Below are 26,543 nucleotides of genomic sequence, written 5' to 3'. Positions count from 1 at the left end.
TCGTACCCCCCCCCGCCCCTTTTTGTCCCTTTTTTCCCCTTTTTCGCGCCCCCGCCGCCCCTCCCCCATCGCTGATGGCACCGGGGCCCCTCCCCCCCCAAATTTAGAATTATGACCTCATGAACAATTCATAGAACCCACATCATAATTTCTAATAATTTCTAATAATTTCTAGCAATTTCTAATAATTTCTAATAATTCCTAGTAATTAATTTCTAATATTTTCTAATAATTAATTCCTAATAATTTCCAATTCTATAATTTCCATAACCGGATCCCGTTCCACCGATGAATTCTTTAGGATCCGGCGGAATTTCTTTTGCAGCTCCGGGAACTGCGAACGACATCCACAAATTTCAAATTTCAATTGTAAAATTTCAAATTTCAATTGTAAAATTTCAAATTTCAATTTTAAACCGCGATTTCGGGAAGTAAACGCTTACTCGGCCGTTTCGAACGGTCAGTGAAGCTTTTGAAACATAGACGTTTCAGATGCAAGGCTAAAATGAAAATTTGAAAAGGTGGCTAAATGTAAAATTTAACTTTTAGCGGTTTTTTTAAAAAGTTGAAAATGCCATGCTCAATTTCAAATTTAAATTTTAAATGTACCAAACCTTCATTTTTAAATGTTAAATTTCAAGTTTTCAAACGTGTCTCTCCCTTGTGAAGCTGAAATGAAAGGTTGAGCCGTCGGCGCTGAATTTGCGTTTCCGTATTGAAATTTCCCAATTTCAACCGTCGCTTTCAACCCGCAATTTTTCAATTTCACCTCAAATTTTTCAGTTTTAAAAGTTGGAAGTCAAAAAAAAAAAAAAATCAACCTTGGGGCTGCCCCCGGCGGGGGGGAGGGGAGCGCGGGGGGGGGGGGTTCCCCCTGGGGTGGGGGAGGGGACCCAGACGGGGTGGGGGCTGGGCGGCCCCAGCCGGGGAGGGGGAGGGCGGCAAAGAAACGGGGCGAAAAGCGGCGATTTTTTTTAAAAAACGAAAAGAGCTGCGTTTATTCCATGATCGGCACAGACCCGACGGCGTTTTCATGGGAAAAGGGGGGGGGGGGGGGGGGCAAAAAAAAAAAAAAAACCAACCGACGGCTCCGGAGCAGCGCCCGCTGGGGGGGGGGGGAGGGGCGGGGGGAGGGGCTATGGCACCGAGTGGGAACGAAACCGAAAAAAGAATAATATTAATAATAATAAAATTAATGGCGGGGAGGGGGGGGGGGAGGGGCGTCCGCCCCCGCCCCCGCTCGAAAAAACCTGGAGATTTTTGAGATTTTAAAAATTTATAAAAAAAAAACAACACAAAATTAAATCGACCCGAAGAAAGGGGGGGGGGGGGGGGGATTAATAAAAATAAGAAAGGGGCGGCTTTGGGGGTGAAAAGGGAGAAGGGGGGTGGGGTGGGGGGAAGGGAAGGCAAAAAAGGCGGGGGGTGGGGGAGGGGCGCGGGGGGGTTGGCCCCGAGCTGGGATGGAGAAGGTGGGGGGGAGGGGAGAAAGGAGACAAGGAAAAAGAGGGAAAAAAGGGAAAAATAAAAAAAGGGGGGGGGAAGGAAAAAAGAGGAAAGAAAATGGGAAAAAGGGGAAAAGGGGGAAAAGGAGAAAAAAAAGGAGGGAAAAAGGAGGAAAAAGAAAAAGGGGGGAAGAGAGAAAAGAGAAAAATAAAGAAATAAAGGGGGAAAAGGGAGAAAAAAGAAAAATAAATGGAGAAAAAAAGGAGGAAAAAAGGAGGAAAAAATTGGGAAATAAAAAAGGGAGAAAATTAAGAAAAACAGAAAAAAGGGGGGAAGGGAGAAAAAGGAAAAAAGGAGAAAAAAAGGAAAAAAGGAGAAAAAAGGAGAAAAAAGGAAAAAATCAGAAAAAATCAGCCAAAAAATCAGCAAAAATCAGAAAAAATCAGGAAAAAATCAGAAAAAAGAAAAAAATCAGAAAAAATCAGGAAAAAAAATCAGAAAAAAGAAAAAATCAGAAAAAATCAGGAAAAAATCAGAAAAAAATCAGAAAGAAATCAAAAAAATCAGAAAAAAATCAGGAAAAAAAACAGAAATAAGAAAAAATCAGAAAAAAATCAGAAAAAAGAAAAAATCAGAAAAAATCAGGAAAAAAAAATCAGAAGAAAGAGGAGAAAGAAAAAAGGCGGGAAAAACCAAAGGAGAAAATAAGAATTTGGATATAAAAATAAGGGGAAAAAGGAGAAAATTTTAGAAAAGGGAGGCGAATCACCCCGAAATCTCTGAGCGGGGCAGGGCTCCGCGCCCCTCCCCCCGCGCCCCTCCCCCCCGCCGCCCCTCCCCCCCTTTTCTCCCCCCCCCCCCCAAAAAAAAAAAAAAAAACCCATCCAAAAATCGGATTTATTTCGAAGCGCCCGCCTCGCCGCCGCCCCTTTTCCTCACGAAAAACCCTCAAAATGTGAAAAATAAGACAAAACCCCCCCAAATTATCCCGAATATACAGTGAATAACGCGGGGGGAGGGGGAGGGGGGGGGAGGGGCACCGTTTCCCGGCGGTTTCGCATCCGGATTCACGTGGGTTTCGCTCCGATTGGAATCGTGAATTCTGGTTCCTGGTTTTTCGGTGGGGGGGGGGGGGGGGGAAAAAAAGGCGGAAAAGAAGGAAACCCCCCCTCCCCCCAAAAGTCCCGGGGGGAGGCAGCCCCCGCCGATCCCTGCGCCGCTCGCTGCATGCGGGACGATCCCCATCCCGGATTTTTAAATTTTAACACTTAACGGAGAGTCCGAAGCTTTTTTTTTTTTTTTTTTTTTTTGGCCGGGGGAGGGGGAAAAAGGAGAATTTTTTTTTGTTGTTTTTTGTGGTTTTTTTTTTCCGTTTGTTGGGTTTTTTTTTTTTTTTTTTTTTTCTTTAAAGAGTCAAATCGGGAGGAAAAGAACCCAAAATATCCAGGCGCCGTTAGAAAAGGTTTTCTTCGAATATTGCCAGTAAATCGCTCTGGAAATTCATGTCGATCGTCGCCGCCATCTGCAAGAGAACGGGAGAAGGCGGTTAAGCGGCTCGCCGGGAATTTTCCGGCATTCCCGGTAACGTTTTGGGGGCGTTTCTGCCGCTTTTTGGCGGAATTTCTACCGGTTTCGTAGCGGCCTCGGGGAATTCTTGTGGCGTCGGCGCCGATTTCTTTTTTTTTTTTTCGGCGGCCCCTGAAGGTTTTCCGCCCTCAAGGATTTAGTTTTTAGGGATTTTTCGGCATTCCCGGGGTATTTTTTAGCATCCCAGCAGATTTTCTGCCATTCCCGGGATATTTTTTAGCATCCTAATGATTTTTCAGCATTCCCGGGATATTTTTTAGCATCCTAATGGATTTTCTGCCATTCCCGAGATATTTTTTAGCATCCTAATGGATTTTTCCCCATTCCCAGGATATTTTTTAGCATCCCAGCAGATTTTCTGCCATTCCCGGGATATTTTTTAGCATCCTAATGGATTTTTCGCCATTCCCAGGATATTTTTTAGCATCCCAGCAGATTTTCTGCCATTCCCGGGATATTTTTTAGCATCCTAATGGATTTTTCGCCATTCCCAGGATATTTTTTAGCATCCCAGCAGATTTTTCGCCATTCCCAGGATATTTTTTAGCATCCTAATGGATTTTTCGCCATTCCCGGCACATTTTTTAGCATCCCAGCAGATTTTTCGCTGTTCCCAGGATATTTTTTAGCATCCTAATGGATTTTTCGCCATTCCCGGGATATTTTTTAGCATCCCAGCGGATTTTCTGCCATTCCTGGGATATTTTTTAGAATCCCAGCAGATTTTTCGCTGTTCCCGGGATATTTTTTAGCATCCTAATGGATTTTTTGCTGTTCCCAGGACATTTTTTAGCATCCCAGCAGATTTTTCGCCATTCCCAGGATATTTTTTAGCATCCCAGTGCATTTTCTGCTACTCCCGACATATTTTTTAGCATCCTAATGGATTTTTTGCCATTCCTGGGATATTTTTTAGCATCCCAGCAGATTTTTCACCATTCCCGGGATATTTTTTGTCATCCCCGGGGATTTTTCAGCATTCCCGGGATATTTATTGGCATCCCCAAGGGATATTTTGGCATCCCCAGGGATTTTTTGGCGTTCCCAGGGATATTTTTTTTTCATCCCCAAGGATTTTTCGGCATCCCAGTGAGATTTTGGAATCCCGGAGGATTTTTTGACATTCCTGGGATTTTTTTTTTTGGCATTCCCAGGAGATTTTGCAGCATTCCTGAAAATGTTTTTTTTTGGCATCCTCCGGGATTTTTCGGCATCCTCAGGGATTTTTTGGCATTCCCGATTTTTTTTCGGCTTCCCCACCAATTTTTCCGCATTCCCAGGGAATTTTTTTGGCATCTCCAGGGATTTTTTGGCGTCCCCAGGAATTTTTGGGGATCCCTGAGGATTTTTTGCCGTTTCTGGGGACTTTTTCCGGCATTCCCGGGATATTTTTTGGCATCCCCAGCATTTTTTTTTTTGGTGTTTCCAGGGATTTTTGCGCTTCTCCACGGATTTTTCAGCTGCCCCAAGGATTTTTTGCAACCTCTGGGGATTTTTCAGGATCCCTAGGAATTTATTTTGGCATCCCCAGGAATTTTTCAGTATCCCAGAGGATTTTACAGCATCCCTAGGGATTTTTCAGTGTCCCTGCAGATTTTTCTGGCATCCCCAGGGATTTTTCAGTGCATCCCTGGAGGTTTTTCAGCATTCCCAAGCATTTTTCAGTATTCCCAAGCATTTTTCAGCATCTCCAGGGATTTTTCAACATCCCCAGGGATTTTTGGGCATCCCTAAGGATTTTTTTCTCGGCATTCCAGGGATTTTTTTGGCTAGAAGTAGATTTTTGGGCATCCCCAAGGATTTTGCTGCATCCCCAGGGATTTTTGGGCATCCCCAAGGCTTTTTTTTCCGGCATTCCAGGGATTTTTTTGGCTAGGAGATTTTTGGGCATCCCCAAGGATATTTTTTTTCCACATCCCCAGGGATTTTTCCGCATCCCCGCGTGATTTCAGGGCAGGAGCCGCCCCGGTTTCCCACTCACCGCTTCCCGGCGCCTCCGTTCCTGCTCCCGCTTCCTGGCCATCTCCCGCTGCTGATCCAACATGGATTGGGAGGACTGGGGCTGCGAGCTCTGGGCTTGGGGCGCCGCCGCCGCTGCCGCCGCTTGCTGCTGCTGCTGCTGCTGCTGCTGCTGCTGTTGCTGCTGCTGCTGCTGCTGCTGCTGCTCCTGGCGCCGCCGCACCTCCTCGTGCACCCGGCGCGCCTGCTCCATGGCGTCCTCGTCCTCCCGGCTCCTGCCAAAAAACGCCGGGAGATGCCGTCAGGTGCCGGGCACCCTCGCGTAACCCCTCGCTGCCACGGCAAGGTCCGGGCCCCGTTTGCTCCCCGCCGCGGTGGCACCGCCGCGGGGTAAATGCTGTAACGGCCGGGGGATGGGCATCTCTGGCCCCGAGCACCTGGTTTTGGTGCGCCGCGGCACGGCGTGGCGAGGGATCAGAGCTGCCAGTGTGGATTTGTGCCGAGAGATGAGATTGTGCCAGGAGATCGGATCGGATTTGTGCCGAGAGATGGGATCGTGCCACAGATCAGATCCGATCTGTGCCACAAGGCCGGATGGGATTTGTGCCGGGGGGATTGGATCGCGTCATGGATCAGATCAGTGCAGATCATGCCCCAAGATCGGATCGGATTCATGCCACGAGACGGGATTTGTGCCACAAGATGGGATCAGGTATGTGCCACGAGATTGCATCGTGCCACGGATCAGCCTGGCGCAGATCGTGCCACAAGATGGGATCAGATTCGTGCCACAGATCCACTCCGATTTGTGCCAGGAGATCGGATCGGATTCATGCCACGAGATCAGATCGTGCCACGGATCAGATCAAGTTTTATGCCACGAGACTGGATTTGCGCCAGGAGACTGGATCATGCCACGGACCGGATCGGATTCGTGCCACGAGATTGGACTGTGCCACGGATCAGATCAGCGCAGATCGTGCCACGAGATCGGATCGGTTTTATGCCATGAGATCAGATTCATGCCACGAGATCGGATTCGTGCCACGAGATCGGATCACGCCATGGGCTGGTGTGGATTGTGCCACGAGACTGTACATCTCCCGTGCCCTTGGCCAAGGTGAGGGTGCCCCAAGACGCCTTCACCATGATGGTGGTGATGGTAATGGTGGTGATAGTGGTGGTGATGGTGTTGGTGGTGATGGTGTTGGTGATGGTGGTGATTGTGGTGGTGGTGATGGTGGTGATGGTGGTGAAGGTAATGGTGTTGGTGGTGATGGTGGCGATTGTGGTGGTGGTGATGGTAATGGTGGTGGTGGTGATGGTGGTGATAGTAATGGTGGTGGTGATGGTGGTGGTAATGGTGTTGGTGGTGATGGTGGTGAAGGTAATGGTGTTGGTGATGGTGTTGGTGATGGTGGTGATTGTGGTGGTGGTGATGGTGGTAATGGTGCTGATGGTGTTGGTGGCGATTGTGGTGGAGGTGATGGTGATGGTAATGGTGGTGGTGATGGTGGTGGTGATGGTGATGATGGTGGTGATGGTGGTGGTGGTGATGGTGGTGATGGTGGTGGTGGTGATGGTGGTGATGGTGGTGGTGGTGATGGTAATGGTGGTGGTGATGATGGTGGTGATAGTAATGGTGGTAATGGTGTTGGTGGTGATGGTGGTGAAGGTAATGGTGTTGGTGGTGATGTTGGTGGTGGTGATTGTGGTGGAGGTGATGGTGATGGTAAGGGTGTTGGTGGTGATGGTGGTGGTGATGGTGGTGATTGTGGTGGAGGTGATGGTGATGGTAATGGTGTTGGTGATGGTGGTGGTGGTGATAGTAATGGTGGTGGTGGTGATGGTGGGGGTGCTGGTGGTGGTGGTGCTGGTAATGGTGGTGCTGGCGGTGGTGAGGGTGATGGTGGTGGGGCTGGTAATGGTGGTGGTGGTGATGGTGGTGGGGGCGACGGTGGTGATGATGGCGGAGGTGATGGTGGTCTCACCTCATCCTCTCCTGCTCCCGCCTCAGCCGCTCCTTCTCCCTTTCCACCTGCTCCGCCTGAGCCTTCAGCGCCTTCTCCCGCTCCTCCTTCTCCCGCGCCGCCCTCTTGAACTGCTCGAAGCTGTCGCTGGAGGACTTCGCCGTGGAGGAGGGAGTGGTGGGATGTTTCTGGACCAAACTCGCCCAGGAACCCATGTTCTTGATTTTCAGGTCCTACAGAGAGAGGGGTGGGTGGGTGGGTTAGGGAGAGCCGATCCGGCGAACGCCCATCCCGCCGCGACCGAAAAGCCGTTCCCCACCACCGCGTCATCCGTGGAAACGCCTTTTGCTTCCCCGGGGCTGGAGGAGGCCGAAGGAGGTGGTGGACCCACACCAGGCACCATCTCCTCCCCCGGAACCAAGCGGGCGGCTCTGACGCCTTCCCGGGAACGCCGGGAGCGGGACCGGCTCCTCCGGCACCTCCCATTTTCCACACACACTTGGAATCATCGGATCACAGGATGGTTTGGGTCGGAAGGGACCTTTCAAGGTCACCCAGTCCAACCCTGCTACCATGAGCAGGGACATCTTCACCCAGATCAGGTCGCTCAGAGCCCCGTCCAACCTGGCCTTGAACATCTCCAGCAATGGGGCATCTCCCACCTCTCTGGGCAACCTGGGCCAGCGTCTCACCGCCCTCAACGTAAAATATTTCTTCCCTAGGTCCAGTCTAAACCAACTCTCTCCCAGTTTAAAACCATTGCCCCTTGTCCTACAGGTCTTGGTCAAAAGTCTCTCTCCATCCTATAAGCCTCTTCTAGAAGAAGACCCAAGAAGGTCTCCCTGGAGCCTTCTCCAGGCTGGACAACCCCAACGCTCTCAGCCTGTCCTCACGGAGAGATGCTCCACCTCTTGGATCATCTTCACGGCCTCCTCTGGACCTGCTCCGACAGGTCCATGTCCTTGTCCTGAGGACCCCAGAGCTGGACGCAGGGCTCCAGGATGGGTCTCAGGAGAGCAGAGGGGGAGCATCGCCGAGCTCACGTCCAGCTTTCCATCCCCCAACACCCTCGAGTCCTTCTCCATGGGGTCGCTTCTTCACCCCTTCACCCCCCAACCGGTGTTGATACCACCTCAGGTGCAGGACCTCGCACTCGGCCTTGAGGAACCTCAGGAGGTTCTCACGGGCTCACTTCTGGAGCTTCTCCAGGTCCCTCTGGATGGCATCTCATCCCTCAGCTTGGTGGGGGTCCCATCTCCACCTCTCCCAACCTCCACCACACGCTTTCCACCTCCAAATGGGAAAGTTGGAGGTGGAAAACACCAAATCTTGGCCGTACACCAAGGTTCAGGCGACCAACAGGGTCCTGCTTAATTTGGGGAGGTTTAATTCTGAATTTGGGGAGGTTTTCCCCCAATTTTTGCCAGGGTACGTTACCTTTTTGGGGGCGACGGGTGTTTTCGGCTCCTGTTTCTGCCGATCTTTCTCCTGCACTCCCGGCGGCGGGGGGTTTTGCTCCGGGGGTCTGATGACGGGTCGTCCCCCCTCCATGGGTTTCATCTCCGTCCCTAAAAACCAACGGCTCCCGTCAGAGGTTGTGGGGGTTCCCCAGGAGCCCCACGGTGAGGGGGAACCACCCAGGAGTGATGGGGGTCTCCACCACCAAAATGGGGGGTGATGGGGGTCTCCACCACTAAAAACTGGGGGGTGATGGGGTCTCCACCACTGAAATTGGGGGGTTGATGGGGTTTCAATGGGGTCTCAGCTACCGAAATGGGGTTAGTGGGATCTCCACCACCAAAATGGGGGGTGATGAGGTCTCCACCATTGAAACTGGGGGGATGATGGGGTCTCAATGGAGTCTCAGCTACCAAAATAGGGGGTGATGGGGATCTCCACCATCAAAATGGGGGGTGACGGGGTCTCGGCCACCAAAACTGAGGGACAGAGGAACCGGCGCGTCCCCGGACTCACGTTGCGGGATGTGCGCGGGCGGTTTGATGCTCTCTGGGTGTTTCGGCGGATCTTGCCGCAACGGGGGACTGAAGGTCTCGTTACGGATGACGGGCGAATGCATCTTCTCCTCCTTCCCCACCATGGGTTGAGATTGGACGACGGAGGCGGCTCTCATCTCCTGCCACGGGAAAGAAAGGATCAAGAAACGTCCGGTGATGCCCTTCCCTCATCCCCACATCCCCAAATTCCCGAGGCAAACCGCTGGCCAACGGCCCCTGGGCTTTCGGCGCTTGCTCCCAAGGCGGTGGTGGGAAGATGATGGTCCCCGTTGGTCGGGACCCCCGCGGTTGGGTGCTCTGCTTTCCTTTTTACCTGTTTTTTTGGCTGGATAGTTTGTTGAGGTGGCGACTGGTGGACCAAACCCTGGAACTGCGGCATCTGTGGGGAATGCATCATGAGAGGGGAAGGGGCTTCCCTCAAGTGACCTGGGAACAGTTTGGCATCAATCAGTTAACCGTCGTCACCACCGGCACACCAAACATCACCCGAAAAAGCCGGTCGGCGCACGCCATCGCCCCATGGGCCAATCCCTCTTCCCGGCTGAAGTCTGGTGGCCCTGGGATGTCCCCAACGGACCCCAGCCACCTCTTCCAAAATTCGGCGCTGCCGTGAGCGAATGCCGGGGAGCAGAAGATGCTCCAAGGCTGCGCGGTGGCTCGTCCTGCCTCGGGGATGCCCATTGGTGGTGTCCCCCCATAATTCGATCCCTTCTTCTTGTTCTCCTGGTGGTCCATCAACATTCCCGGCTGTAAAACCGCTTCCCCAGGACATCCGAGCACCGACACTGCCCTGCCTGCACTTCTCCCTGCCTGCACTTCTCCCTGCCTGCACCTCTCCCTGCCCAGAGCCACGGAGGCAGGACGCGTTGGCTCCAGGAGCAACGGGAGCTTTTCGGGAGCCGGCGGGCTCCATCTCAGCCACCACGTCCAACCTTGCCGTCTCGGGCACCACGTCCAAGCTGCCTGCGGCAGCTCTGCAGGCAGGAGAAGCGGCTCCAAGCGCTGCCTGCCCTCACCTGGCTCCATCCCTTCAAATCCGTGGATTTTGTCCTACCTACGCCCGCGGGGATGACTTTGGGAGCGAAGACCCAAGGGGCTGCGACCCGAGGAATCACGCGGCCAAGCAAAAGGAGCGAGACCTCCCCAAACCGCAGAGGTTTTATGGGTGCCCGGTCTCAAAAGCACGACGCTGCCGGAGTTATCCCAGCTGGAGACGTTCTCCATTGGGAACATCGGTGGTGGCACCACTGAGCCCGTGGCCATCGTGGAGATCTGGGATCTCCCAAGCCCACCTTGAAGGTTGAGCCCCGTGGCCACGTTACCCCAGCTGCTTCCTCCGATTTCTGGGATGGCTGGAGGTCGTCGCACCGGTTTTTCCCCCAGATCATCCCTTCTCCTCCGCCTGGCAGCCAAGCAGCGGCGTTATCGGAGGCTGTGCTCCGAAAACTGCTGGGAAACCCCCGTGGGGGATCCGTGGACCCCCTGCCTCCGAGAGAGAGACCACTCGATGCTGGCACCCGGCCGGGACGGCGATGAACGCAAGGCCAGCGCTCTCTGAGATCAGAGCTGTGCCAAGCCTCAAAAACCTGAGAACCTTGAGGTCTTCAAAGATTTGAGAACCTTGAGATTCTCAAAAACCTGAGATCCTCGAGATCCTCAAAGCTTTGAGAGCCTTGAAATCCTCAAAAATGAGATCGAATCCCTCAAAAACTTGAGTTCCTCAAAAACCTGTGACCCTCAAGATCCTCAAAAACTTGAGATCCTTGAATTTCTCAAAGACTTGAGATTTTCCGAGTTCCTCAGAAAACAGAGATCCTTGTTCCTCAAAAATGAGGTCCTTGAGTTCCTCAAACATTTGAGATCGAGTTCCTCAAAGATTTGAGAACCTTGAGATCCACAAATACTTGAGATCCTCGAGATCCTCAAAAATGAGATCCTTGAGATCCTCAAAAATTTGAGCTCCTTGGTCTTCAAAAATTTGAGATCCTCAAAAATTTGGGATCCTCAAAAAATTGAGATCATTGAGTTCCTCAAAGATCCGAGAACCTCGAGATCCTCAAAAATGAGCTCCTCAAGATCCTTGAACACTTGAGCTCCTCAAAAATTTGAGCTCCTCAAGATCCGGGATGGAAAGAGGCCTCGCCGGGCCGTTACGTCAGGCTCCGGCCAACCGGGGCTTCCTCCGCGCCCACCGCCGTCTACCAACGGGTGCTGGCGGACCTCGAAGGACGCGTGGAAACCACCCCCCCCCGCCCCTCCTCATCACACAACGCAACTCGGCTCAAGCCGTAGACTCGACCGCCGTCCCCGACTCCCGCTCACCGGTCGAGTAGGGATCAGGCTTATGGTGCCGCGGCGACGGGTGATGCTGGATGACCTGCTGCGGTTTGGCCGGCTGCGGCGGCGGGGGCGGCGGGGGCGGTTGCGGGGGCGGATGTTGCTGCGGCGGCGGTTGGGGTTGGGGGATGTGGGATGGGAAGGGCATGGGTTGCATGTGCATGGGCCGGGGCGGCGGCTGGTGCTGCAGCTGCTGCACCGCGGGGTGAGCCGGCGGCTGCAGGGGCGGCTGCGGTTGCGACTGGACCTTCACTGAAGGGAGAAGAGGAGTCTGCGGCTGCACTTTTTGCAGCTGCTGAAGGTAGAGCTGCATCTGGCTGGTGCTCAGAGGCAGGTTGTGGTGCGGCGGCGGAGGTTCTTCGTCCTCCAGCAGGACCTGGGGAGGCTGGGGCAGAGGCGGTTGAGGAAGCATGGGTTGCTGGCTGATGGCGGGCGAGACGGCCGGTGGACGCGAAGGCTTCGGGGGTAGCGCCGCGGCTCGGTTACTGGGTCTCGAGGGCTGCTGAGGCAGAGCGTTGTGCAAAGCTAGGGAGAAAGGGAAGGACACGGTGGCACCGTGGACATCGGGAGCGGAGAACCTCCCTTTGCCCACCCACCGCTCCTCCATCCCCGTCATCCTCCAGGATAAAAACCCCCCGAACCGCCATCCTCTTCCTCCCAACGTGAGGAAGGCCCGGGCGTTGGGCTTGTCCCAAGAAGCCGCGCTCACCTGGAGGAGACACCACGGCATGCTGGTTGAGGTGGGGAGGAGTGCTGTGCTCGGGCGGCTGGGGAAGATGGGGCGGCATCTCCGGTTGAGGAAGATGCATGATGGGTTGGGTGAAATGCGTCATGGTGTCGAACATATTCCCCGGCAGCGGGTGCTCCAGGACGGGGACTTGCGCGGGGACGAAAGGCGGAGGAGAAGACTTCATCGGCGGAGGAGCTTGTTGAGGGACGGGCGGCGGCGGGGGCGGCGGCGGGGGCTGCTGGGGCGGTAACGGCTGCGGCGGTAAGGGCTGCGGCAGCGGAGGGGGCGGAGGGGGCTGCTGCGGTTGCGGCGGTGGAGGAGGCTGCGGCGGCGGCGGTTGCTGCTGCACCGGTTGATGGTGGTGATGGTGATGCTAAAAGGGGAAAGACAAGACACTGGTGAGTTACCAAAACACCTTTTCGGTCGCCGAAACGCCTTCCCAGTCACCGAAACGCCCTCCCGGTCACAAGAACACCTTCCCAGTCACCGGAACGCCTGCCCGGTGTCTCTTAAACCATAGCCCCCCAAATCGGGACTGGCTCGGGAGAGCTTCCAAGCAACCAAAAGCCTTTTAGGCCAAGCTTGACCCAGCCGAGCGTGCCGGCAACAGTCCTGCCGGCGTTCCCGGCGCTCCCAAACCTCCCTGGGGATTCAATCAACTCAAGCGAGATGAGAAGGACGCTCCGTCTCCTACCTTTTTTTGCTCTCGCCCCGAATGCCCTTTTTTCTTCAATTTCGGTGCCATTTCTGCCAAAAAAAAAAAGGGGGAACAGAGCAAACGTTAGTACCCCAGCGGTGCCGCTCTACCCCAGCGCCCCCGTAAAAACTCAACGGCAGTGATTCGGTACCAACGACGGCAAAGGAGAAGGTTTTATCCAATCGAGTCGGATTTCCCCGGGGACCTCTTGCCCGGAGGCTCGGGGTTTTCACCACCATGCCGTCGTAAAAAGGAGGAGAAAATCGTAGCGAAAAGGAGAAGAAAACGAAGGCGAAGAGCCCCGGTCTCCCGCCACCAGCGTCTTCGCGGTGGACAAGGACCCAACGGCCAAGAAAAACCATTGCTCAACCAGACTCAGCTATTCCAGGAATGCCGCCTTGCTCCGGAGGGGGAGATAAGGAGCGAGAGACTTGGCAGGAGGAATAAAAAAAAAATAAGATATCAAATATCCCGGCTACGCAAACAGCAATTTTCCATCCCCCCTTTCCTCCTCAATCCGTGGAGGGTTAGGGTTTGCCAGCTTCCCGCGGGATCATCTCTCACGCCTCCTCCCCTCCGGAGATATTTTTAAAGCATCGTCATCGAAAACAACTGGCTTGAGTTTAGGTCCAGGGCGACGATTTCCCAGGATTTCCTCCGCAAACCATGCCAAGAAACAGCGAATTCACAAAAATACATCGTCCGAGATGGCTTATCCAGCCCCAAAAATCCCACGGCGGTGGGATTTTTGCCTTTATTTGGTGCGGTGTTTGGATGCGCCGGGCAAAACGCGACGGATAAAACCCTCGCGGCGATGATTTGGGGGGGGGGAAGGGGAAGCTCCCGGTGCATGGGAAGCGTCTCCCAAATGGGATTTTCCATTAAATCCCTTCAGAAATTAAACTGATTCCTTAAGTTTACTCCTTCATCTCTGTTTTTTTTAATTATAAGGCAGCACCGGTGACCGGTATCGGCACCAGAGTGTGCCCAGACGCCTGGTGGTGGGCTCTGCCGGGCCGGCGGCACCGTTTTGCAGATTTTAAGGCTGAAGTAGATAAAAAAGTAAGGTTTTTGGGAAAAAAACCCCCAACCATAAAATGGTTGGGAAGGGGAGAAGGGAAAATCTCCGTGCTGGGCACTCCGCTCCTTTTAATCTGCCTGCAAACGTTCGGTTTTAAATATCCAAAGTATTTGGTTTCGAGGTGGAAAAGGCTTTTTGAGCCCGTGGTTGATGATTCCCGATGTTACAGCCCGGATCCGGCAGATCCGCGGATAACGGAGGAGCGGGAGAGGGAAGAGGAAGGTCGCAGGGGATGCCGGCGTCGGGGGAGCTGGGGTGTCGGGAGAGGAGAGGTGGGATTCCTCGGAGCATCGCGAGGCCGGGCTTGGGTGGCCACGGATGTGGATGGACAGCCATGGCTCCAAATGGGCATTACAGCTCTGGATGGGTGTCCACGGATCCGGATGGGTGTCCACGGATCCGGATGGGTGTCCACAGATCTGGATGGGTGTTCATGGATCCAGATGGGTGTCCATGGATCCGGATGGGTGTCCACGGATCCGGATGGGTGTCCACAGATCTGGATGGGTGTCCACGGATCCGGATGGGTGTCCACGGATCTGGATGGGTGTCCACAGATCCGGATAAGTGTCCATGGATCCAGATGGGTGTCCACGGATCCGGATGGGTGTCCACGGATCCGGATGGGTGTCCACAGATCTGGATGGGTGTCCACGGATCTGGATGGGTGTCCACGGATCTGGATGGGTGCCCATGGATCCGGATGGGTGTCCACAGATCCGGATGGGTGTCCAGAGATCTGGATGGGTGTCCATGGATCCAGATGGGTGTCCACGGATCCGAATGGGCATCCACGGATCCGAACGGATGCCGGGCGTGAACCCACCTTCCAGAAAGACCAAGACTTGACGCCTTCACCCATCAAGCGGGCTTTTCAGGGCTTCCCCGCTCGTCCCACTGATGCCGGAGAAGTAGGGACAAGAAGTGGAGACAAGTTTCTCCGGCAAACGCTCCTTACGGATAAGACACAGCCGGGCGCAGCTACTGGGGAGCGGAGGGGGCTGCATGGAGCCCCCCAATTTCTGTCTCATCCTATCTGATCGGGATAAAAGCGCTCACAGAAAGAAACCCCAAAATCGGGAGAAAGCCGCAGAGTGCGGGTGTCGGGTGGGAAGAGAGGAGAAAAGCTGCGGACTAAGCCCGGATCAGGAGGGATTAAGCATCGGTTCCCGAAAAAAGCCGCGTGATATGACGGCGTCTTGGCCGAGCATGCCCCTGCTCCGATTTTGGGCGGAAAGAGGAGCTGCTACGGCTCAACCGTGAGCATCGGCTGCTCCGAAACCCACTTCTCCAGCGCTGCTCCTTCGGGGAAGATGGTTGCACCCTTCTCCATCCATCCTCTGGCGTGCCACAACCCAGCAGTTCTCCCGGGGCGTTTTTTTCCGGCGCAGGCTTTGCCATCGCTCTTGGTACAAGCTGAATATCGCCACAACGAACCGTGGCAAGACCTCGGAGCAGGATGGGTCAATCCTGCCGCTTGAATCACCCGATCGACCGCAAATGGGGCCGAAAGCATCCGCCGGTGAAAGGATGCTTTGGGAGACCCTTCGGCAAGAAGATGAAGCCAACGGAGACCGTGAGCGGCAAAGCCACGACGGTCCCAGGGGGATCACCCGGTGGCACCGGTGACTTCGGAGATGCCAACCCCACCGAAGGATGAAGCTTCTTCACCGTTGAGGACGGTTGTTGGGTTACAGTCGGTATCGTGCGGTTTGGCATCTCCCCGTGGAGCAAGAGCACCGAGAAGAAGCCCCGTCCCATCTCCGACCCCGATGCCGTTTCACGCTGGCCGATTAAATCTCATCTGCGGGGCTAAAAATCACCGGGATTTAAAAAGAAAAGTAATTTCATTTCATTTCAAGATGTTTTCGGAGCAGAACGGTTCAATCGGTGCACAAGGCTCCGCTCCTGCCGGCGTGTCGGCAGCCACGTGTATATATTTTCTTTTTCCCTAAATCCTCATCTCTCGCTCCCACCCAAATTTACCCGGAACAGCAAAACGCCGACATACGGTTCGCTATCATCATAATTTCCACGTTATTGGTTAAAATTCCATGATTATACAAAAAAGTGCATTTTCATAGCAAGCCACTTTATTGATTTTATTATTTAAAAAGAAAAATATCAACGCTATACAATTTTTATCTGGTTTTTTTTTGGGGGGGAGGGAGAAGCTGGTGGTTACATGGCTGCGAAATCTCGAAGCATAGGGAGAGAATATAAAAATAAACAGATTTATATAAAGTCTTTGTAGCAGATCAAGGTTAAGTGGGGGGGGGGAATCAATCTAAATAAAAGCGGTTATGGAAACAGTTTGTTTGTAGTTAAATTCATCCCGATTTTCCAACAGGCTGGTGCGTTCAGGAAAAAAATAGATCTAAAATTACAAGTTTGCTAAAAACATGCAGTTACACATTCCAATAAAATCACGATCCCACGTTAATTCCCCCTGCGTCTCCCGGGAAAATAACAAACTTATTTGGGGAAAATATTATGAGAAATGCTAGAAGTGACTTGAGTTTAAAAAAAACCCACCCAAAAAGCAACTTTTCGATATAATATGGGTTATAAATAGAATTTTTTTGATAGAAAAGGGGATCTCTGTTAGGTTTTAGGGCAGCAGAGCCGCGACGCGGCCTCCTGGATTTGGGGGTGGATGGGTTTTTTAGTGGAAAATATTCATTTTACCTAATTCTGCTCTTGGAGATCAGAGCGGTGGCTTCCTCCACCTTACAGACCCCGCGAATCCCCCCAAAATCGGGCACGCCGGTGACTGCGGCGCTACCGGAGCAACGACCGGGTTGGCCGTTAATCCTCCAAATCCCATTAAATACACCAAAATTTGTCTAATTTGACCCGAAAGGCGCTTGACGGGGCGCTGGACACCGCACCCAAGGAGGGGACGCTCAACCTGGAGCCGGCACGGCCGCTCCACCGCGGCAAAGACGCGTCGCCGCCGACAAGCTGGGACCCCGCGGCGTAACCGCGAGATGCCGTACGGCACTTGGGAGCCCTTTTGGTGAGGCCCATCCTTGAGCAAAGGCATCGGGAAGCATTTCTAGGGTAAAACTGAAGGGATTTGGGTTTTTCTCGGCACCGCTATCGGCACAAAGGTGCTGCCTGCAGGCAGGGCTGCCTGCGGCGGTGTAAAGCCACGTGATGCCTCGCTGCCTGTTGCCCGACTCCCTGCCTGCACGCTGACTATCAGCCGACGACGATCTGAGGTTCTTCTAAGTCAAGATTAACCGGCACGGCCACGGTTCCTGCCTGTACCTGCCAGACTTGTGCCGTGGCACCTTGCCGTGGGCATACGCGGCTAAGCCGAGCCTAAGAGACCTCTCTCCTCTCCTGCCAAGTGAAAAAGGTTGGCCATGAGCTGGGGGAAGACTCGCGGTAGGTCAACGAGGGACTCTTAAGTCCCTCCTGTCGTACACCGCGGCAGAGAAACCCAGCCTGGGAACGGGGCAAAAAGGAGCAAATTCTTATTAAACCCGTGTGCCTCTGAATTAAACCCAGGTACCTGCGATTTAAACCCGCAAATTAATCCCATGTAACTTTGAATTAAATCCAAGTACGTGCGGATTAAACTCGGGTATCCACGGATTAAGCCTGGGTAACTCTGAATTAAACTGGGGTACCTTCGAACTAAACCCGGGTATCTGCGAATTAAACACGGATATCTTCGAATTAAACCCCAGTACCTGCAATTTAAACCCGGGTACCTGCGAATTAATCCCATGTAAATTTGAATTAAACCCAGGTACCTGCGGATTAAACCCGGGTACCCAGAGATTAAGCCTGGGTAACTCTGAATTAAACTGGGGTACCTTCGAACTAAACCTGGGTATCTGTGAATTAAACCCAGGTGCCTGTGAATAAACCCGGGGTACCTCTGAATTAAGCCCGGGTACCTCTGAATTAAGGCCGGGTACCTTTGAATTAAACCCGGGTACCTCTGAATTAAGCCCGGGTACCTCTGAATTAAGGCCGGGGACCTCTGAATTAAGCCCGGGTACCTTTGAATTAAGCCCGGGTACCTTTGAATTAAACCTGGGTACCTCTGAATTAAGCCCGGGTACCTCTGAATTAAGCCCGGGTACCTCTGAATTAAGCCCGGGTACCTTTGAATTAAACCCGGGTACCTCTGAATTAAGCCCGGGTACCTCTGAATTAAGGCCGGGGACCTCTGAATTAAGCCCGGGTACCTTTGAATTAAACCTGGGTACCTTTGAATTAAACCCGGGTACCTCTGAATTAAGCCCGGGTACCTCTGAATTAAGCCCGGGTACCTTTGAATTAAACCCGGGTACCTCTGAATTAAGCCCGGGTACCTCTGAATTAAGGCCGGGGACCTCTGAATTAAGCCCGGGTACCTTTGAATTAAACCTGGGTACCTTTGAATTAAACCCGGGGTACCTCTGAATTAAGCCCGGGGTACCTCTGAATTAAGCCCGGGTACCTCTGAATTAAGCCCGGGTACCTTTGAATTAAACCCGGGTACCTTTGAATTAAGCCCGGGTACCTCCGAATTAAACCCGGGTCCTTTTACACTCAAACCAAGTACCTGTGATTTAAACTCAGGTATTTCCGAATTAAACCCGGGTACCCAGGAATTAAACCCGAGGGATCTTCAACCCTGAGACGCCACCGAGTCCTAGCCCATTATTAACCCAGGCTTATGTTAACGCCGCTCCTCCTAAAGACAGAACCGGTAACTCGTTTGCCAAAGCACTTAAAAGATTTGCCGAAAGCAGCTCCGCAACCCCTGGAACAGGTTTTCCAGCATTGCTGAGCCAGCTCTAATCCCGATTTTTAATCCTTAATGCAACATAACCGCGCCGCCGAAGCCTTGAGCAAGCTGCAAAGCTTTTGCATTTACGCAACTGCATAAAAGGTGCAGGTAAATGCAGTTTTCCTTCGGGAAATTTGAGAAGAAAAGCAAAATTAGCGACGGCGAACTAACTGAGGCTCAGATGTAATTGCTGACGTTTTAATCGCTACTATTAATTACTGCACCTGCGGGATTTCTCCCCCCCGACCGGTCTTTCGGGGGTCCTGGGAAGCATCTCCCAAAATATCTGGGGGATAAAACAACTCCGCTCAGCCGAACGGCGAGGATGAACATGCAGAGCTCTGGGTTTGCCGTTAAATAACCCCAAATTCGGTGCCTACCAAAAATAAGCCAGGTTTTAAGTTGCCCAGTAGGGCAACAACCCGGCTAAACCGCGGTCCAGCCCAAGCGCCGACGCTTGAAGCCGGGAGAAGCATCCGAGCTGCTCGGAGAGCTTGTTCCCGGCTGTTTGCCAGCAAAATACTCCTACCTAGATGCTTCCAGGACGGAGTTCGGAGTCATTTGCATCCATTAATTGCTAATTACAACAAGTTAAACCGGAATAACCCTCTCGATCGGCGGCTCCGGTTTCTCAGAGCTCAAGGCAAAGGCTCAGTCCCATCTCCTACGCCACAAAACCGGTATTACGGTATTTTTTTCTCCCTTTGAAGCCTCCTATTTTCAGAGTTTCAGCAGATTTTCGGCAAAACGCTCCTGATTTAATAAAAGAACAGGTTTAATTGCCAGCTACACGGAGGGATGGAGACGTCGCATGGGTTCGAGCGGGCGAAATAAAAATAATTCCCGTTTTAAAAGCTCTGGGTTGCAAAAAGGCAAGAAGCAGCTCACGGGAGCCCCTGCTGAGCAGCAAAATCCCGCTTTAAAGAGAATAAAACAGAGTTGGAATTAATTGCAATTAATTCCAGCTTATAATTTCATCACGCCCGCGTTTGCTTATACGCGTTAGCATTAACCGCCTCGTTTTTTTTACAATAAACCCAAGCAAACGCAAAACTCAAGGTAAAAAAAAAAATTCACGTTATCGACGTTCGCCACTCATTTTAAAATCACAAATATCCATCCCACAAAGGAATTCCACTGTACGGCGGCTCAGGGGGCAAATAAAAGCCTCGCTAATAGAAAATAAGATCCTCAAGATGCCAGATTTTATTCAAAATGGCAGGGCAAATTCTGAAGCTTGCCAGCAAATTTGACATCGAATTCTCCGCTGAAGCCAGCGCAGGCATCGCGACGATTATCCTCCCAGAAAAAAAATAAAGATATGAATATTTTACCACAGCAAAACTAACCGCCCCGTCCCGCTCAGGGTCGTTAAATTAACGTCATCGTCAACGCGCCGTGTCAAAAATACGTCTTAAAACATCTCAAAGTGTCTTAAAATGCCTTAAAAGGCCTTAAAGCAGCTTAAAACATCTTTTAAAACGTCTTAAAATGTCTTAAAGCATCTTAAAACGTCTTTCAAAAGGGCTTAAAACATCTCAAAGTGTCTTAAAATGTCTTAAAAGGCCTTAAAGCAGCTTAAAACATCTTTTAAAACATCTTAAAATGTCTTAAAGCGTCTTAAAATATCTTAAAGCATCTTAAAATGTCTTTCAAAAGGGCTTAAAACATCTCAGAGTGTCTTAAAATGTCTTAAAAGGCCTTAAAGCAGCTTAAAACATCTTTTAAAACATCTTAAAATGTCTTAAAGCGTCTTAAAATATCTTAAAGCATCTTAAAATGTCTTTCAAAAGGGCTTAAAACACCTCAAAAGTGTCTTAAAACATCTTAAAAGGCCTTAAAGCAGCTTAAAACTTCTTTTAAAAGGTCTTAAAATGTCTTAAAGCATCTTAAAATGTCTTACAAAAGGGCTTAAGATGTCTCAAAGTGTCTTAAAAGGTCTTAAAGCATCTTAAAACGTCTTTTAAAAGGTCTTAAAACGTCTCAAAGCATCTTAAAACGTCTCCAAGCATCCTAAAAGGTCTTTGAAAAGGTCTTAAAAGGTCTTAAAACACAACTTAAAAAGTGATTCAACGGCAACGTTGCCAATGGAGATGGAGAAGATCTGCAGGATATTGGGCAAATCCCCGCGGTCGAGGGTTTTCTCCGTGTATTTCATCAGAAAGGGAGAAAGAAATGGTTTAGGACAGCGAAAACCCATCGTCATTGGAAATTAATTGAATAAAATAGATGAATTCTCTTAATTCACCTCCTACCCAAAGCGATCTGGGTCAGCTTCATCCCCCGACGGCGAGATCTCCGGCGTAGACCGAGGGTATCCGTGCCGGAGCCGCGCTGGTTAAGCCTTTTCCAAGCACCGGAGCGGGAGCCCAACAAGGATAACGTCGGTCTACGTCGGCCAAACGAATCCTAAATACTCACAGCCGGGACGGCAAACACCGGCAAGACGTCGGATTTGGGGAAAAGCAGCCAAAAAGAGGACAAAAGCATTTAGAAACGCCAACGCAAGAGCAACCCGCGCGCCTCCGCATCCACCGTTTGGGGAGAAACACCCAAAACCGAGCGTTTTCCGCTCCACGGGAGGCTGGTTTTGCCGGAGCGAGCGGCACGGAGGAGATTTTGGGGCCTTTCTAGGTTTTAATTAGCGCTGCTAGTTGAAACGAGAAGGGTTTGGCATCGGCGCATCCTGAAAATTCCCACCTTACGCCTCACGTCCCCGCCGCCGCGCTCCGGAGGGAATCCCTGAGATCATCCCTATAAATCATCACCCGAAATACAACCGCTATCCGGTTGCGGATCCATCCTCGGCTTTGGGCGGGGAAAACCAGAGAATTTTAAATAAAAGGCCATTTGGGGATTTGCAGCGGATGGGTTTAGCGGGGAAATTTTATCGGATGGGTTCCGTTTGGAAACGGGCCGCCGGGCTCAAGGCTCTGGTGTCGGCCCAGGTTAACGCTACACGAGAAGGTGGGGTGGATAAACCCAGTTGCTCCGGTTTATTCTGGTTGATGCGCTCGTGAGCTTGGCAGAAATAAAGATAAATTGGGTAAAAACTGGTTTAAGAGCATAAATAGGGCAGGTTTTGCCCGCCCCCACCAAGCAAGGGGAGAGTTCAGCACCGAATAATTTAATTTTCCGATGGCCGAGAGTCGCCCCGAAACGCTGCAGCGAAACCTTTCAACCTCCTGGAAGAAAACAAAAGCCCGATTCTATTAAAACCACGTTCAAGTAGGTAAATATGTTCAAAGCTATCGGATTCCGGACTTATCCCAGACAAACGCATCCCTAAAAAGCGGAGGATCGCTGGGAAGCGTTGCCAGCGCCGGCTCCAAGGCGAGTCCGATCAATCCTGCTTTATTTTTGGAGGTTTATTTTCATTTTGGAGGGGACTTGCGCTCTTTTTTGCAGTGCTGTTTGCCCTACGCGCCCAACCCAGCTAGGAAAAGAAATCCGGATTCTTTTCCGTGCATCTCCTCATTTCCCAACCCCTTAAGTCTTACCGTTGACTTAAGTGCTGGGATAAGCCCAGCTTAACTTGCAGAGTCCAAGCTGAGAGGAGGAAAAACCAGCTTTAAGCGACGGCGCAAGCTTTGCTTCCCTAAAACCAAGGAGGGAACGCGAGCAAGGAAAGCCTAATCCTTAAGACGAACGTGAGAACAGCCTAACTTAAGCCCGAACGATGGCGGCACGAGGGAGAAGAGTCACGCAGCCGCCGCTCCGGTGATTTAAAATTGTAAAATTGAATTTTAAATCGTTTTTAAGCGAGACCTGCCCGTAAAAATAAGGCTTTTACACGTCAAACCCCCCTTTCCTCCGTCTTTCTCCGCCCTCTGCGGCGCGAGAAGTGCCGGTGAGAACGGTTTATACCTCTTTTTTGAGTGAAAAATACAGCGTTTTTCTAAAAATACCGATCTAGGGCATTCAGCAGACAAGGAGCTACCTCGGCGCACGCTGGGTTTTTGGCTCCCGCGCTCGCGTCCAAGTTCAGCAAGGAAAAGCTTATGAAAAAATCATCGGCGTCGGGCTTAAGAACCGCCAGAGACAACATCGCTACCGCCGAGTTGTCCGTGCCGAGTCCAAAGCCGAGCACCGTGCGGCTGCGTAGAGCGGTTTTTTGTCATGATAAAGGCCCCCCCCCACCCCCAAAAAAAAAAAAAAAGAAAAAGAAGAAAAAAAATAAAAAAAAAAAAAATTAAAAGACCAAGCCAGGAATGAAAACATATTTATTTATACAGAAAACCAGGTCTAGGACTGAGTCGTTAAATAAGCTGCGTCTAACCTGTTTCTGAATCTTCGCTGTCGGAGGAGCTGGACTCGCTGGTGCTCTCGGACTCTGAGGAGGAGAACCCCTTCATTTTAGAGGAACCAGCAATTACATCCACTTTCTCCGCTGCAAGAAGACAACAGTACGACATCGTTAAAAGATAATTAATAACTATAATAAATAATCATTAATAATTCATTCCTGCCCGGTGCTGCCTGCTCCTCCCCTACCGACACCAGCAGCCGCCCCGGAGGCTGCGCAAGACCGGCGGCGTCCGGATATTCCCGCCGACGGGCTGAGCCGAGCTTTAATCCTGCGTCTCGGCTTATTTCCCTCGCCGGTTCGAACTAGCGGGGGTCTCGGAGATCTTTGGGGTGACGATTTTTGACGGGGCGTCGCATTGCGTCGCCATCCGAAGCGGGACGGGGACGCGCCGATGGGCGCCAGCCGGGATTTAAGCCCGGCCTAGCTGCACGGCACGCGCCCGCTTGCTTGAGCGAGGTCGTTCTTTGTCCTAAACCCCTCCGGGGTAGATAGGCCTGGCTTTACCCAGCCGCTTTAGGCTGGCCTAAGCCCAGAGGGGTCTTGGCCTGCAGCCAGCCGGGAGCCGGTGCTTAACCCCGCGTGGCTGCGGGATACGGGGCTGAAAACTCCCTCATTTTTATTTCAGCTGCCTCAATTTGCTGGTCTGAGGAGGCGGCAGGAGGCCGAGGCCGTGGAAAAGGATAAAATCCCTTTTTTTAATAGCTTAAACCAAAATAAAACCAGGCAGCTACAGCCTAGGAGCTGCTCAAGCCGCTGCTGGACCCCTTCGCTAAACCCCTCAGCTACAGAAAAATATAAAATATCGATGTTTTGCTCGGGTACGGAAGGATGAAGAAACCTTCCAGGATTCGGCCGGGTTTGTTTTCCGCTCGGATTTATCCCGGGAAGGAACCGCTGCCCCTTCGGCCACGGGAAACCCAGAGATTCCCTTCAAATTCCCTTATTTCGCCCCTGGTCGCTGCCACCTCCCCTTTTGCTGGGGGTGATTTACGTAAAAAAATGGTTATCTGCTCTTGGGTCACGAATAAATACGCGGATTTATCGGAGAAAGATGTGTTTTAAAATATATTATCAATAAAAAGGGGCGTAGATTAGATTTAAACTAGATTTTAAATAGATTTAAACTAGATTTTAAATAGATTTAACTAGATTTAAACTAGATTTAAACCAGATTTAAACTATATTTAACTATATTTAGACTAGACTTAAACTAGATTTAAACTAGATTTTAAATAGATTTAAACTAGATTTAGATTTAAACTAGATTTTAAATAGATTTAAACTAGATTTAGATTTAAACTAGATTTTAAATAGATTTAACTAGATTTAAACTAGATTTAAACCAGATTTAAACTATATTTAACTATATTTAGACTAGACTTAAAACTAGATTTAAACTAGATTTTAAATAAACTAGATTTAGATTTAAACTAGATTTTAAATAGATTTAACTAGATTTAAACTAGATTTAAACTAGATTTTAAATAGATTTAACTAGATTTAAACTAGATTTAAACTAGATTTTAAATAGATTTAACTAGATTTAAACTAGATTTAAACTAGATTTTAAATAGATTTAACTAGATTTAAACTAGATTTAAACTAGATTTAAACTAGATTTTAAATAGATTTAAACTAGATTTAAACTATGCTTTAAATATATCTAAACTATATTTAAACTATCTTTAAAATATATTTAAACTAGATTTAAACTATACTTATATATTTAAAGTATATTCAAACTATATTTAAAACATTTAAATATATTTAAAGTATATTTAAAACATTTAAAACAGATTTAAACTATATTTAAAATATAGTTAAAACGTATTTAAAAGATACTTAAACTATATTTAAACTGTATTTAAAACTTATTTAAAGGCCATTAAAATAGCTTAAAAGATTGAAATCGATTGAAATGGATTCAAGTATATCAAAATATATCAAAATATATCAAAATAGCCATTAAAAATTAACCCTGGGTGTATTAAAAAAGGGGGAAACCCCCCCCGCTTCGGCCTCCAGAAGCGGAGGCGCGGGAGCTCCTCGGCCCCCCGCTCCGCATCCGACATCCGTCGGGAACGCCGGCGTCCCGCCACGCCGAGGGGGCGGAACCCAGAGCTCCGCCGCTCGGCACCGGGTTCCATAAAGCCGGATCGAAACGCACGCCTCGCAGCTCTCCGGCGAGGTATTGATCGGAATGAAAATAAGGATATTTAGAGGGAATTTGGGAATTAGCGGCTTCGTATCGGCCCCGCCCAAATTCCGGCCCCACCAAATTCCGGCCCGGCGGCAGGATTTAACGCGCGTCTTGCCGAGTTCGTGAGGGAAACAGCGGCTCTTCAAGAAAATCCTCTTTTTCACTGGACAAACACCCGCACCCGGCTTTTTTTCCACCCGGCTCTGCCTCGAGCCTGGGAAACCATCGCTGGATTAAGGAGAAAAAACCGGATTTGAGGTTAAAAGCTACCTTGAGGTTTCCTCTTCTTCCGTAAACACGACGTGACGTATCTCTCCAGCTCCCGCAAGGTGGATGGTTTTAACGTCTCAAAGTCGATCTCGATCTCGTCGGGATTGGAGTTTTTGAGGGAGGGTTCTCTCGACTGGATGATATGGACGACGCGGCCCAGTTTCTCACCGGGGAGTTTATTAATGTCCAAGCTCAGCTGCCTCTTCTCCTCGTAGGACATGGGCTTGCACTTCTCCTCCTCCTCCGACTCGTAGGCTGGAGGGGGCTTGCTGTTCTTCACCGGCACAGGCTCCTTCTTACTACTTAAGAACAAGCATAAACCGTTATTAAGGAACACGCCGAAAAGCAGCCGCTTGGGTCTAAGCTCTTAAGCGCAACCGCTAAATCGCCCTGGTTTTCCTTGCCAGCCTGGAAACGAGCGTCTTTTTTAGCTCGAGCTTGGAGCTCAACCACGAGGCTGGGGCACGGAAAGCTGAGCTCAACCCGCTGTTAGACAAAATCCACTGTGGGACTAGAAGGCTGGGCTCGAGCTGCTGTTAGATGTGAGAGCTGGGCTCAACGTGGCCTTAGACAAGAAGGCTGGGCTTAACCTACTGTTAGAGAAGAAGGCTGAGCTCAAGCTGCTGTTAGCCATGAAAGCTGGGCTCAACCTGTTCTTAGACAAGAAGGCTGAGCTCAACCCGCTGTTAGACAAAATCCACTGTTAGACAAGGCTGGGCTCAACCTGCTGTTAAGACAAGAAGGCCGAGCTCAATCTACTGTTAGACAAGAGCTGAGCTCAACCCGCTGTTAGACAAGAAGGCTGAGCTCAAGCTGCTGTTAGACATGAAAGCTGAGCTCAACGCACTGTTAGACAAGAGAGCTGAGCTCAACCTGCTGTTAGACAAGGCTCAACTCAATCTGCTGTTAGACATGAAAGCTGAGCTCAACCTACTGTTAGACACCCAAAGTGGAGCTCAACCTGCCGTAAGACACTGAAGGCTCAGCTCAATCTGCTGTTAGACACCCAAGGCTGAGCTCAACCTGCCCTCAGACGCCCAAAGCTGAGCTCAACCTGCCGTCAGACACCCAAGGCTGAGCTCAACCTGCCGTCAGACACCCAAAGCTGAGCTCAACCTGCCCTCAGACACCCAAAGCTGAGCTCAACCTG

At 50.8% G+C, this 26,543-nt stretch overlaps 2 protein-coding genes across 14 annotated transcripts in view; both read right to left on the bottom strand.

The window, feature by feature from the left end:
- Positions 1–2,895: 2,895 nt before the first annotated feature.
- BRD4 (bromodomain containing 4) overlaps positions 2,896–26,543 on the bottom strand; it is an 82,502-nt gene continuing 58,854 nt past the window's right edge. For 11 of the 13 annotated variants that reach the window (XM_087778107.1, XM_087778112.1, XM_087778109.1 and 8 more), the window contains 11 exons: positions 25,394–25,695; positions 22,894–23,004; positions 12,739–12,791; positions 12,024–12,417; positions 11,300–11,839; positions 9,291–9,403; positions 8,937–9,096; positions 8,400–8,530; positions 6,984–7,195; positions 5,015–5,267; positions 2,896–2,968 (listed from right to left, as the gene is read on the bottom strand). In XM_087778107.1, coding sequence (XP_087634233.1) covers positions 2,900–2,968; positions 5,015–5,267; positions 6,984–7,195; positions 8,400–8,530; positions 8,937–9,096; positions 9,291–9,403; positions 11,300–11,839; positions 12,024–12,417; positions 12,739–12,791; positions 22,894–23,004; positions 25,394–25,695 — 2,338 coding nt within the window. In that variant the 3' untranslated portion in view covers positions 2,896–2,899. Of the gene's footprint in view, positions 2,969–5,014; positions 5,268–6,983; positions 7,196–8,399; positions 8,531–8,936; positions 9,097–9,290; positions 9,404–11,299; positions 11,840–12,023; positions 12,418–12,738; positions 12,792–22,893; positions 23,005–25,393; positions 25,696–26,543 lie in introns of those variants that run through there. The other 2 variants (XM_087778108.1, XR_015709114.1) reach the window with 2 other exon arrangements.
- LOC148052927 (uncharacterized) lies at positions 12,801–22,662 on the bottom strand. The gene is made up of 2 exons (XM_087777905.1): positions 22,523–22,662; positions 12,801–18,262 (listed from the first exon to the last, which is right to left on the bottom strand). Exons 1-2 carry the CDS (start codon positions 22,660–22,662, stop codon positions 17,350–17,352), a joined length of 1,053 nt encoding a protein of 350 aa, XP_087634031.1. The 3' UTR covers positions 12,801–17,349.

The sequence above is a fragment of the Nipponia nippon genome, unplaced genomic scaffold, assembly GCF_047370975.1.
Source record: "Nipponia nippon isolate SJK-2023a ecotype South Korea unplaced genomic scaffold, ASM4737097v1 scaffold_42, whole genome shotgun sequence".
Classification (NCBI taxonomy): Eukaryota; Metazoa; Chordata; class Aves; order Pelecaniformes; family Threskiornithidae; genus Nipponia; species Nipponia nippon.
The sequence above is the reverse complement of the archived record's forward strand: the minus strand, read 5'-3'. Positions and strand labels throughout refer to the sequence as shown.